The sequence below is a fragment of the Solenopsis invicta genome, chromosome 16, assembly GCF_016802725.1.
Source record: "Solenopsis invicta isolate M01_SB chromosome 16, UNIL_Sinv_3.0, whole genome shotgun sequence".
In the NCBI taxonomy this organism is placed as follows: Eukaryota; Metazoa; Arthropoda; class Insecta; order Hymenoptera; family Formicidae; genus Solenopsis; species Solenopsis invicta.
In genome coordinates this window covers 16257356-16272011 of record NC_052679.1, presented here as the reverse complement: position 1 = coordinate 16272011, position 14656 = coordinate 16257356, and the positions used below count along the sequence as shown (strand labels likewise).

The 14656-nt window shown below is 28.7% G+C and overlaps 1 protein-coding gene across 5 annotated transcripts; it reads left to right on the top strand.

Moving 5' to 3' along the window:
- Positions 1–479: 479 nt before the first annotated feature.
- Positions 480–14110, top strand: LOC105206979 (odorant receptor 4). 5 transcript variants are annotated; one of them, XM_039459097.1, is made up of 9 exons: positions 480–694; positions 4922–5041; positions 5125–5242; positions 5522–5783; positions 5949–6101; positions 6245–6335; positions 7341–7477; positions 7631–7763; positions 11489–11626. In XM_039459097.1, the coding sequence occupies exons 1-9, from the start codon at positions 551–553 to the stop codon at positions 11498–11500; spliced, it is 1170 nt and encodes a 389-aa protein (XP_039315031.1). In that variant the 5' UTR covers positions 480–550; the 3' UTR covers positions 11501–11626. The 5 variants fall into 5 exon arrangements, with proteins under 5 accessions (XP_039315031.1, XP_039315030.1, XP_039315028.1 ...); XM_039459096.1 differs by lacking the exon at positions 11489–11626 and adding an exon at positions 7940–8093; XM_039459095.1 differs by lacking the exons at positions 480–694; positions 4922–5041; positions 5125–5242; ... (3 more) ...; positions 7341–7477; positions 7631–7763 and adding exons at positions 8699–8937; positions 9185–9304; positions 9363–9519; ... (3 more) ...; positions 13723–13855; positions 13936–14110 and having other exon boundaries at positions 11489–11632.
- Positions 14111–14656: the final 546 nt, after the last annotated feature.

Here is a 14656-nt window from a genome sequence, read left to right as displayed (position 1 = left end):
ATTTTCAATAGTTCTTCCAATTTTCTTATAATTTTCTCTGTTTCTTTGTAGATTATTATATTTAAATTTCGGACTTGCTCGTCTTTATTTTATTTTGCATCATTTCTATTTTCAAAGATAATCGGTTATTTGGATAGTTGAAGTACGTAAAACCGAGTGACTGAGAGATATTCTAGCAAAGAAAAATGTTCAATATAATCAGACAACCAACACGCGTCTACATTGTCCCCCTCCATCATCCTGTTAAACTGCGGGCGCATTACATTATAAAATGCTTACTCTATACTTATCTTAATAACATGTCATACTATAGAAGAACGTCTAACAAAAAATATTTCTGAGAGCGGTGAATGTGATAGTTTCGTTTTAACAGATACTACAGATAGACAAGATGACATACTGTACTATCGGAGAAATAAGACATTGACAAGATAATTATTCTGCACGATATTGTATTTCTTATTCCACGACTTGGATGTCCGAATACTTACATTCAATCGATAGCATGATGTGTATCATAACGTTTTACGTCCGAAACTAAATATTAGTCATGCTAGCGAATTTTCGGCGACATTACAATATAAATCGAGTATTTTTATCAATCTCGGGACTTTGGCCGTTTCAAAATAAATGTGTGAGGAATTTGTTACGAATTTGTTGTTTACTAGTGGTACTAAGTCTCTGTCCGATGGAGGTAACATGCATTAATACATATATTAAATACTCTACGTACAAATGTTAATTATTAAATACATTATTATCATAAAATATTTATAATTAACACAAATTAAACGGCTAAAACAGGCTAGTGAGAGTCAGCGCGGGTATAAGAGCGCAGAACACAATCAGTGTTTAAATAGTTATTTATTCATGATTAATTTAAAAAAATCGAACGTTTCGGCTCTCTTTGGAGCCCTCTTCAGCGAATTACAAAATGAGAAGAAAAAAAAAAAAAAATTAATTGAAATCGTCATTTTCAACGCAATTACAAGTGGCTGTTCTAATCGTCATCAGTCCGTTACTGGGAATGAAATGAGTCACCAACGGTTTGCCAAATCCGCCGTGGAAGCATTGTCCGTTGTCGTGTCGGTGAAATTGACAATTTTCTAAACAACCATCGTTTTCGTAGATAGCTGACATTACTATAATTGATGTTTTTTTGTTTTTTAATTTTTAAAAAATTATGTGACTCACCCATTGGCACTGATGACAACCAGTGAACCAATTCGCCTGTCAAAGTATACGCTTGAATTTTTCGTGTAATGCCGCGTGTTTACGATCTCACGCAACAATGTATATTGACCAAATGTTCGTTCGAACATCCTACCATCGCCGAGGAAGTCAGATAAACGCGAGAGAGCAAACAATAATAGATACATAGATACGTAAATATGAACGGAGACATCATTTGATACAAAACAAAATAAATTAGCGGGCAACAATTAACAATGTCAGAATTATCAAATTAAAGGTAAAATTACAGACTTAACGTGAATTGGAGGCAAAGAGATTAATATAATTAGAATCAACATAGTAGCAAATAAAACTTGTCTGTTACAGTCTCTTTAATAGTGAGAGGTATGCGTGATGTAGAAATTCAGTATCCCTTTGTAAATTGAGGCTATTTGTTTGTAATTGGATGTGTAGCATTTCCGATGTTAACCACCTGTCCAAAACTCGCTCGTTATCCAAGATTTTAATATTCTCCCAGTCAAAGTCGTGATTAAGATTAATTCTGTGTTCGGTGATGACCGAATGGTTGTTCTCATTACGTCTAATATCATTGCAGTGTTCTATGGCTCTTGTTTTTAATCTCCTGCTAGTTTGTCCCACACAGGACGCATCGCAGACTTTGCACGTGATCTTATACACTACATTTTTCTTAAGGTTATTCGGGAGAACGTCCTTTTGAACTTTAATGAATCTGCTCAATTTATTGAGACTAAAAAAAGCCAGATTTATGTTGAATTTGTTCGTGAAATATTTGAACTTGTCAGAAATTGTAGGAACATATGGCAATAAGAACCATGGAGATTTTTTATTTTTGGTGTCGGTATCATTGTTAGTGTCTGTATATTTGCTTAGATTAATAAGATGTTTAATGCGGCTATTGATTGTCTCAAAAACAAATCCAGCAGGATAGTCATTCATAAAAAGGGTATTTACGATAAGCTCAAAATTCTTTCTGTAGAATTTAGGATCTGACAATAAAAATGCTCTGTCATGCCCAAAATTGTTCCTCTTTTCTGTGATAAAGGGTGGGCTGATAAAAAATTCAGGTATCTCCCCGAAAATGTGGGTTTATGATACTAATCAAAAATTAAGGAATCTTCGTATTTTATCATAGTGATGTCTAAAAAGTTTATTTTATCACCCCCTATTTCCAATGTAAATTGCATACGCGGGTGAAAGGAATTGAATGTATTTAAGGTGAGATCAATTAAATTATCTGGGACAGCCATCACTATGTCATCTACATATCTAAAATAAAGAGGTAAATGTATTCCAATTTTGTTTAAAGCCCAGTGTTCAAGATCCTGCATGACGAGGTCTGCTATAACGGGTGACAACGGAGAACTCATGGGGGTACCAAATTTCTGTTTATAAAATTCATTTCCAAAGCTAAAATAGGTTGAATCTAAAACAAGTTTTACCGCTGTTAAAAATTCTTGTTCAGGAATGTTACAAGATTCACTAAGAAACATCCACCTCTTAGAGATGCTTGTTAAAGCTAAGTCTATGGGGATGTTCGTGAATAGTGATATAACATCCAACGAAATCAACCTGTAATCAGAACCCAGATGTCTGCCCTTCAATTTTTTAAATAATTGGAAACTGTTGTTAATCTTACTTGAAGGCTCCGGAATGTTTTTTGAAATAATGTCATGCAGCAAAGTGGCTAAACCATATAGAGGGCTATCAATTGACGACACTATTATTCTATATGAAATTCCGGGTTTGTGAACCTTCGGGAGACCGTATGCCCTTGGGAGATTGCCGTCGCTGCAATGAGCTTTTTTATAAGCAGACTCCGTGATGTATTTATATTTCTTCCACCTCATCAACAACTCATGAGCACCTCTGGTCAAGGAGCTAGTCGGATCTTTTTTAATATTTTGATATGTGATTTATATTAATATATATATAGAAAAAGGTCGCCAATACCAATATATCACTTTGTTTTTGATTGTATAAACAGAAACTAAAAATAAAACTTTGGAAACATAAATACAAATTAGAAAGTGCCTTCTATCACCTAATATAATCTTTTATAATATAGTTCCAAATTTTGGCAATAAATTTTATGTAAGGTAAGCAAAAATAAGCGTCTGAAAAAAACCGCATAAAATCGACATAAGGCAGTAATAAGGCTACATTTTCTTTTTCTTTTTCTCTTTAACATGAGTTATCTATACAAAATACTTATAAATTAAGATATTGAATATTAAGTATGGAAAATTCTTAGAAACTTCTTACTTCGATATAAAACATTTTTTGCAGAGTTATATAAATATTTTATGCTGTTCCCCAAGATGTAACTTGTAGCTCGACAATATATAAAGAACAAATTAAATTAATAACTTATTAACATAAATTTTATAATGCTGTACCTTTTATTTTATACGATTTTTATTATTTTATTATTTTATCTATCTTATTGATAGCTGTACTAGTTTACGCTGCACTTCAATTTTATGTTTAAAACCGAATTATTATCATAAAATATTTATAATTAGGAACAGAATTATAAAAAAAAGATATAAACAAAACAGTTTTAGGACTACGTCGTAATACGTAAAATAATTTCATATTATCAATAATATATATGCTTATTATTGTTTAAACTATTCAATTTGCATAATTTAATTTAAAACAAAATTACAAGTAAATTTTATTCTTACTTATAAAAAATTTGTTTTTAGCACATTTTATATAAGAAAAAGCCATGAATATATGAACTATATTTTTACTTATTATAAATGTTTAAGTTTAAGGGGGGAAAGCACATTACGACGCTGTTTTTAGGCTTTCTTTACTATTTTTTTTTGAAGCAGATAAAATAATTGGAATCTATTTAAACTTTGGTATTATTTTGTTTATATTTTCAATTCCATGTAACATTTTTTTTTTAAGTCGTTTCCTATAAAAATGTCCAAGATACAAGCTGCCATCTATTGAAGGTAATCATCAGAGGTTGGTCATTTGCGGGAAATGTGAAAGTCACAGTTATGATCTGAAAGAAAAACGGCAAATGTTTTGGATTATTGACATGTTTTTTACAAATATGAACCACTTTGCAACTAAAAATGTTAAAAATTGAATGTTTTGGGGGTGTTTGAAAAAAAAAGTTTAAATTTTCATCATCTTTTTGCAATTGTTTTGCAATAAATAAAAATACACTTTTAATAAAATATCCTTCCGCAAGTTGGTTCATGTTCTTAGAAAACATGTCAATAATCCAGAACATTCGCCGTTTTTCTTTTAGAACAAAACTAACTTCCACATTTGCCACAAATGACTAAACTCTGATAACCTTCGATAGACGGCAGCTTGTATCTTAAACATTTTCATAGGAAACGACTTGAAAAAAATGTCACAGTTGAAAATATGAACAAAAGTATACCAAAGTTTAAATAGATTCCAATTATTTTATCCGTCTCAAAACAATAGTAAAAAAAGCCTAAAAAACAGCCTCCTAAGGTGCCTTCCCCATTAATCGTGTTTTTATCAGTATTAATAAAGCGCAATGTTTAATTTTCGCAAAATAAAGGGTGTCGAAAACCTAATGATTTTTTTCTATAGATATTTAAGGTAATAATTAACGATTAATTAAATTATATATATAAAGTTTCTGTACAATTAATTTTATACCTGTATATATTTAATATTAATAATAATCTAATGTTATATCATGCTGTAGATACTTCTGCTGTATGATCATGCGGATGATCCAAAAATAATTTTTGACGCCGGTTTTCAATGCGTTGTTATAACTTCTTTTATTGGAAGGACATTGTTTAGTATTTGGAATCATGATAAAGTAAATTTGCAGAACTATACTGTATTATCGTTATTTCTTTTAGTTATGATTAATTTAATCATTTCCATATTTGTTGTAACCAGATGCGACAATTATGCATAGCCATTGATAGACATTGGGACATATTCACAAACGATGTGGAAATTCGAATTATGAAAAATTACTCTATTCTAACACGAAGGTTTACGATACTTTTTGCGAGTAAGTACGTTATATTGCTACGACCATATGAAGTATAGTGTCATATTATGACAAAATAGTAATATAAAATTTTTCCAAGATTTTTATAATCTTAAAGAAATCAAAATTACAAACAGTATTATGATATTCGTTACGTTGAAGTTAACATAAGTTATGAAAAAAAAACTGAATTAAATATTATTATTAATTACAAAGATTTTTTGAAAAGAATAGTGATGTGTACTTTAATATACTTAGGATTAATATTATTAAAGACATTTCTCTTTCGGAATGTTGCAGTGTTAATGTTTTCTGTAATATTGACAATGATAGCAATACCATTAATACCAATATTACTAGATTTTGTGAAGCCTCTTAATGAATCACGTTCACGATTCTTCGCAGTCGAAGTCGAATTTAGGGTGAATAAAGATGATTACTTTCTACCAATTCTTTGTCATACTACTATCGTAATTGTGGTGGGTGCAAACACCGCATTGGGGGTTGATGCAATGCACATCGTGTGCACCGCTCATGCGTGTAGCTTGTTTGCCGCTATCAGGTAGATCCATTGTAGACATAATAAAAAAAAAATTGTATATAAAATATAAATGTAAAATACATATAATAACATTATTATAAAAATATTTTATAAGATATTATTGAGTATATAAATATTTTTTACACTTATGTATATTTACGAGATATCATAAATTCATGTTTGCAGTAAACAAATTGAGAATATAATTCCCAAAGAGAATAATAGCAATAAAATCAGCAAATATGGATGTCACGTGAATATGGAGCGTGATCCATTAAATGAAGAAATAGTATATCGGGAATACATAATATGTCTGAAGAAACATCAGCTTGCTATCGAGTAAACAAATTTTGTTAAATCGTTTCTTTACAAAATGTTCCTCATCCCCCCCTTCACTCCTCTCTCTATGCGTGCGTATGTATATATGTATACATATTATTGGTTGAACAGCTTAACTTGCTTTAATGTGACTTCTGTTCTAGGTTCGTTAATATATTAGATTCATCATTTAAAGGACTTTCATTACTTTTATTATTATTGCTTCTTGCAAGTATAAGTCTGACGGGAATTCGAGTAAGTTGTAAAAATTATTTCAGTAATACATTCCATAAAGTAAAAATATGCAAACTCATAAAATGATACAATATACAAAATGATCATAATTATTATGTAATTGGCTTATTATACAATCGGAGTTTTCTCTTTTTTCTTTATTCCTACCTCCCCCTTATAAGGCCAAGTTAGTATTTTTGTACATAATGTTTTTAGCCTCATACTCATAGTCTAACGATTTACATAATTCTAACTTTAATGAAACTAAACTGATCAAATTGTAATGAATAAAAAAAGATAAAATAAAATCAAATTAAAAAAAATTCAGCTTAAAATAAATAATTTGTTTCAAAATAATATAAATATAGAGGCAAACAATTGTAATTGTATTATCGTTATTATATATTAATAATATACAATTAATGATTAAAAAATAGGCTAATGAGAGTCAGCGCGGGTGAAAGAACGCAATCACAAGTATCGATATTGAATTATTTATTCAATACAAAATTACAAAACGAACGTTTCGACTCGCTTTGGAGTCATCTTCAGCGCAACAAAAAATAGTAAAGGCAATAGAAATAGAAACCGTCATCAGTCATCAAAAACGGGAAACATCTTTTGCGTATAGATCTCTTGCGGTCACAACACTATCACGGTTAAAAATGCCACCACGAATTTGTCAAATCAATGGCGACTTGAATGCTTCCCGTTTTCGATGACTGATAAGGGCTTCTATTTCTGTTGCCTTTACAATTTTTTGTTGTCTGAAGATGACTCCAAAGCGAGTCAAAACGTTTGTTTTTTAATTTTGAATTAAATAAATAATTCAATATCAATACTTGTGATTGAGCTCTTTGACCCACGCTGATTCTCATTAGCTTATTTTCCAATTATTAATTGTATTTAAATTTCGATAGCCTAGAACTAATTAATATTAATAATATATATATATATATATATTACATTTTATCTCTTAAATAAAAATTATTATTCGAATAATTATGTATTTTTAATTTATTATAGATTCTTTATGTGTTAGATCAAATGCAAGAACTGATAAAATTCACGCTCTTATTCACGTTCATGCTAGCTGATTTGTTGCTTGTATGTTATTCCGGTCAGAGATTAATGGACGAAAGTCAGAATATATTTTATCACGCGTAATATAACTATTTTATATACCTTTATATAATATATTTACGATTATAAATCTATGTTTGAGTTAAAAATAATAATTTATTTATAAATACAGTTATAAGTATTTACGTAATATCTAAAACAGATAAAACCAATTATTGGCTAATATCTTATAGATATGCTGCAGATTGGTACAACTTCTCGCCTAGATTAAAATCTTTATTGTTGATAACTCTTTATAGAAGTAATGTACCGTGTGGATTGAAGGCAGGCAACATGGTTCCGTTATCTATCGCGACTTATGCGGCGGTAAGAAAAATTACCCTCCAGTTATTGTCACGCTATTATCTAGCTATATCATTACATCATTATACACGTCACCTGAATAAAATATTGGAGAGATATTTTCGAGATGGACAAAACTATGAAACTTTTTATAACATTATGCATAAAATAACTCGTGCTTCTTTCGTATTTCATTTAAGGTAGTACGAATCGCCATGTCTTACTTTACAGCGTTCAAGTCATTCAAAGAGTGATTACCAAATTTTTATTATTCACCGAAACGTTTCTTTGTTACATATGTTTGTTACCTTCTATCTTAACGTCGAAATAAATTGTATTTCAATGATATATTTATTTTCGGAAATGTTTATATATATACTTAATTTACCTTTTCTTTTTTTAATGTCCAACTTTAACATTTCACTTTACATTTTCACTTCAAGATTGATTATTAAATTTTTAGTTCTTCGTTAATTTATCTGTATTTAAGTTAATGTTAATAAATTGTAATACAGAATTTATACCGTTACTTATCATGCAATAAAACTCTATGGTCTTTTATTCAATCACTTCGGTATTTTTGTTTTAGTATTTTTATTTAACACTATTTCTTTACTGTGTAATTATACCTTTTACAAAAATTTGTTATTTTTCTTTATTGTGCTAGTAATTTCTTCAACCCTACTTAAACACTGAAAATACTTCAAACCGATTAAATGCAATGCGAATCTTCATTGTTAGTAGCTATAGATATTGTTATGTGCTGTGCCGTTACCCCCTAAGTTACCCTCCAGTTATTGTCACGCTATTATCTAGCTATATCATTACATCATTATACACGTCACCTGAATAAAATATTGGAGAGATATTTTCGAGATGGACAAATTGATAGTTTAATACTGACAGCTTGATATTGATCTTCCTTGCGTTAGTAAAATAATATGATGATTTTTGGTAACCAATAGTTTCGTATCACGACTTGCACCTGCTGAAGAATTGATCTACGTAAAACACAACACATTGCAGTCTTTCGAGGGCAAATTAACCAGTAAAAATGTTATCAAATTTTGTAAGAGAGTACAATATCAACCGGGTACTTTTGTTGACCATAGGTTTTTGGCCGTTTCAAAGCAAACACATAAAAAATTTGTTGTGGACTTCTTTCTTCCTGCTCGAAATAAGTTTCTGTCCGTGGCAGGTATCGAATCATTTTCGTATCAAACAATACGTCCAATATTTAAATTTTCATTATTTTATTATTTAATATTGTATAATATCTTGTATAATATAAAATAATCGCATATACCAAAATAATATATTTAACATAACAATTAAGAATTGATAAAACAGAAATGTATAACAACTTTGATATAATTGTGTAATAATTTTATATGTTTGCGTTTATGTAACGTACTATACGGATGATAATTCAATACTGCATGCAGATATTATTGTTGTACAATAATTCGAACGATACAAAAATGATTTTCGAAGGTTGTTATCAATTTATCCTCTCAGTCAATTTTATCGGAAGACAGATGAATCATTTGTGGAATAGCGACAAGGTACATTCTTGGAAATAAAATGTATCTTTTTTTTTTAATTGAAAAAAAATATTTTAAGTGTTACACATTAAATCGTCTCCATACTTGTTACAATCAGTTTCGATACTTATATAAAGCTATTGACGAGCATTGGGATATATTTACAAATGATGTGGAAATTCAAATTTTGAATGACTATGCCAAGTTGTCGCGAAAAGTTACAAAATATTACGCTAGTAAGTATAATGACTACAATAGTATCTTAGAGCACAGCATTGTTCCACAGAATTATTCCACTTCCATATTAATGGAACGTAGTAATATAATTAAACAAATTACGATCTAAAATCAAAGCTATGCGGCAATGTAGATATTTAAAATTAACATAGACATTTAATTTCCATTAAAAATTAATTTATCATAAATTCAAAAATAATAATTTTAGAATATTGTATAAACTTTGATATTAAACAACGCACATTTTTTTCGCAATGTTACAGTGTTACTGTATATCATGATGGTGATATTTCTAGCAATACCGTTAACTTCGCCGCTTCTAGATATCGTAATGCCTTTAAACGAATCACGTCCGCGATTCTTTGCATTTGTAATTGATTTCAAAGATAAAAATGAGTATTTTCTACCAACTTCTTGTTACATTACCGCAATAGGCATAGTGGCTACAAATGTCATGGTGAGCAGTGATACGACGCATATCATGTGCATCCTTCATGTTTGCAGTCTGTTTGCTGCCATCAGGTAGTTATATCATAGAGATGTGTGAATCAAGATTTTTTTTTATGTCGAATTGAATTAAATCAAATTTTATTTCTTTGCTTGAATCCAAATTGAATCGAATAGTTGAAACATAACTGTTAATTAATAATATAATTATTGTTGAATTTTAATATATAGTAAAACTTCTGTGTAAGAAGGGTAACATTGATTATATGATAAATATAGAATCATTTTAAATACGCATACATTTAAATATTTAACATAAAACTGATAAAATATATCTAATAAAACATTTCTTACTTCAACAACATGATTGCACTATTATTAGCGAAAAATGTGATTTTATAGGATTATCATTATACGTAATTCATATTTAAACTTTTAGATTCGAATTTGAATCAGAGAGATTCAAATCCAAATCGAATTGAATCTTACCTAATTCAAATCAATTCAATTTGTATTTGAATAGTTTGCACATCTGTAATATATCGCAAATGTGATAATAATTTCAATGTTTGTATGGTACATCTCGAGAAAAAAATTATCATATATAATTAATATTATATATATATATATATATAAAATTTTATATATAATTATGCATAATTGTATATCTAGTTCTATATAATTATATGTATATTTATATATAAACATATTTTATATATATATAGATAAAAATTTTTTTCCGGGATTATAATTAGACTATAAGTAATATTATCTAATTACAAATATTACAATTATTATAACTTCTATTATGCTAGACTCCCTACCATCAAAAATCAAGTTCTTATCTAGTAAAAAATTTACTGCTATTTAGGTGCTAATTTAATATTACAGTTCGTATTTTGGTGTTTAAATCGTTTAGCAGAAAATTTGGTAAAAAGTGGAGGAAACTAGCTTGACATCAAGCTGCTTCCCCCCTCCATTGGTATATATAAAAAAATGTATACAATGTTCACAAACATGAAATAAGTAAACTAGAATTTAGTGTTAATTTAGTGCTCAAAGAAACCCCTAAAATAAATTAAAAATGTACACTTGTTTAAAAAATATCACTATTCATTAGTGATACTTTTTAAACAAATATCGTGTTTTGAACCACTATAAATTTTTTTTGTTATTGGGGACGGGGCAGCACGATGTTAAGCTGGACCCCTCTATAACAAAAAAAAACAAATATACTAAAATGTAGTGTTAATTTATTGATGTCAAGCTGGATCCCCCCACTGTTTACCAAATTTTCTGCTAAACGGTTTGAGCACCAAAATTCGTACTGTGAACTGTGATACTAAATTAACACCTAAATAGCATTAAACTTTTGACTAGGTAAGAACTTGATTTTCGATGATAAAGAGTTCAACTTAAGAGAGATATTATAAGACGTTAATTATATAATATGTTGCAGGTGTATGTACAGTTTATATTTTTTGAATTTTTGTAAAGTAACATAAAACTTATATTTTGCAGCACACAAGTTGAAAACATAATTCCAAAAGATAATAATATCAAAATAAATAAACGTGAATACGAAATGGGTCTTGATTCATCAAATGAAAAAATAACATACCAAACATACATAAAATGTTTAAAAAAATATCAGCTTGCTCTAGAGTAAATATCGTTTGTTCAATTGTCTTTCTATATACATGGTATCTGATAATATCAATTTTCTCCTTATCAGAAATTAACTTGTTAATATTATTTTTACTTTACAGATTTGTTGATAAGTTAGACTCATGTAACACAACAATTTCATTAATTACTTTAATATCTGTTATTGGAGTTATAAGTTCGGCTGGAATCCAGGTAAGTAAATAAAATCTTTTCAACAGTAGAATAGATATACAAATCATAAACAAAAAAAAAATAAAATAAAAAAATTGTAATATACTATGTGTCGCTCGTATGCTCATAAACTTTAGTGTCAAAACAAGCCAATGACGAGCAATAATTTTATTTGTTTGAAATTAAATATATTTTCTCTTACATTCAAAATAAATATCTCGATGGATCTTATTTCGATTTATTAGACAGAATAAAAAACAGTAACTTTCGAGACACACGATGAAAAATACTTGCTATGATTAGCACCGATACCTTCTGAAAAATCGTTAGCGTAGTCTCGAAGTTCAGTCGATTATGATCTGTCGACGAGTTCATTTGTATCTTTCCTCTTTCCTCGAAATAAACGTCAATTTCGTTAAAGTCTCAACTAACAAATTGATATGTAACTTGCCTTTAATTACAATAACAGATAAGTTAGTAATATACACTAAGAAAAATTATATACATTTGATATAGACACGATTACACGATGACATCTAGATACAATACATAAAGATTTTTATGAATAATGGAAACAAATACGCAGTAATGACACAGAATAACAACATACGACAGCTTTTTAGAATATGTAACTCGACGAGAAATGTAGTTTTATGTACAAATTTTGACTCCGAATTTAGAATATGTAATTAATTTGTCAACGTTAGAATATAGCGGCTGAAGAAGGCCATAATAAGGCTGAAACTAGTCCCGCGTTACTTAATTTGAATGTAAAAGAAAATATATTTAATTTTGAACAACTAGAATTATTACTCGTCATTGGCCCGTTTTGACACTAAAAAAATTGTAATAAAGTCAAAATTTTGTATTTTTATTAAGTATTTAATAAATAATTTGACGATTAAATAAAATTCAAATTTGAAAAAATTGATTATCGGTTGACAGTCTAATTTATACAATAGAAATGTATTTTTGATTAGTCTTAATCAAACCTAATTTTCGTAATCTAAACAGAATGTAAATTAAAAAAGGATGAAAATTAATTGCTCTTCAATGTTCTTAATATAATTTTTAAGATAATTTTACTCTTACATAATGGATAAAATCAATGGCTTTTATTTTAAATAAAAATGTAATTCTCTTCTAAGAGAGATTAATTAATGTTTTTTAATTTATGTTATAGATTGTCTTCGTAAAGAATCATCTGAACGATTTGATAAAACCTTTAGTTATTTTGATGGGTTCGTTAGGGTGTCTAATGATTTTATGCTATTCTGGTCAAATATTAACAAATGAAAGTCAAAATATATTTTATCGAGCGTAATTATTTTATACTTTACATATTTTTGGCACCTTTCTTGAAATCTTGCTAATAACTACAGTACCGTAGTATATGCATAAGATTTGTTTAAATACTTTAATTGTCATTTAAAAAATGCACGCTTGATTAATACATTCGCGTAATTAATATTAATTTAAAGAAAATAATATAATTTTGGAACAACTATTTATTTTGCAAAAATTGTTTTCATATACTCTCTAAATCTGAATCAGTGAAATCTTATTGATTTGCAGTGCTGTGATCATCGGTGATTATTCACTGTCTTTTAGTGATTCCATTTAAGAGGGGTAGGAGTGAAGAGGGTACTCTCATTGATCAAAATCAGTGTATTATCATTGAAAAACAATGCATATATCACTGATTGATATAAGTATACCGCTGAAATCAAGCTGTTCACTGTCTTTTAGTAAATAATGTACTAGTTCTGATTTAGAGAGTAGCTTTTTACACGTGCTACATATACTTGATCAAGATTTGCAATAATATTAATTCTAATTTATATATATAATATATATTTCATCTTGAATCTCGGAAAAAATGGAATTTTGATTAAAATCAATTATTACATTTTCAGATACGCGGCGGAATGGTACAAATTTTCGCCTAGATTAAAATGTGTTTTAATAATGATGCTTTATAAATCTAATGTACCTCGCGGATTAAAAGCAGGTAAAATGATTCCATTATCTATATCAACTTACGAGACGGTAAGTATTGCGCATTACAGTTTTATAACAGCGTTAAGTGTAGGTATATATGTAAATTTATACCTTTTATTCAATTAAAGGTAGTACGGACGGCCGTGTCTTACTTTACGACGTTTTTATCATTCCAAAAGTTTAACTAAGTGTTCTAATATTTTACCAATGTACAATGCGTCTGATTTCATCATTAATAGTAATTATAGTATAGAAGCTTACAATGTTACTAGAAAATGCAATTATAGTTTATTTTATTCAATCAGTTGTTTATTTTATTCAATTTGTACTCCTTTATACACCTTTTATATAATTTAGTTGATGTTTATACTTTTGTTATATTTTCTTGTACTTTTTTGTAATTAGGTCTAACACTATTTTATATTAAGCCAGAGTAAATTTCAACAAACTACTGGTGTAATTATAAAGACAACATGTGCTCTAACGAGCGTGTGTGTGAAGCTGGCATATCATTTGGTGGAAAATCACTAAACATTGACAGTTCTGGGTTTATTTTCAATAGTTCTTCCAATTTTCTTATAATTTTCTCTGTTTCTTTGTGGATTATTATATTTAAATTTCGGACTTGCTCGTCTTTATTTTATTTTGTATCATTTCTATTTTCAAAGACAATCGGTTATTCGGATAATTGAAGTACGTAAAACCGAGTGACTGAGTGATATTCTAGCAAAGAAAAAATTTCAATATAGTCAGAAGACCAACACACGTCTACATTGTCCCCCTCGATCATCCTGTTACACTGCGGGCGCATTACATTATAAAATGCTTACTCTATACTTATCTTAATAA

Excerpts from the sequence above, each read along its gene's own strand:
- LOC105206979 (XM_039459094.1), top strand. The coding sequence starts at position 551 with ATGCTAGCGAATTTTCGGCGACATTACAATATAAATCGAGTATTTTTA. Across the intron at positions 695-4,921 it reads TAAGTCTCTGTCCGATGGAG|ATACTTCTGCTGTATGATCA; the intron begins GTAACATGCATT and ends ATCATGCTGTAG. Across the intron at positions 7,478-7,630 it reads CAGAATATATTTTATCACGC|ATATGCTGCAGATTGGTACA; the intron begins GTAATATAACTA and ends AATATCTTATAG.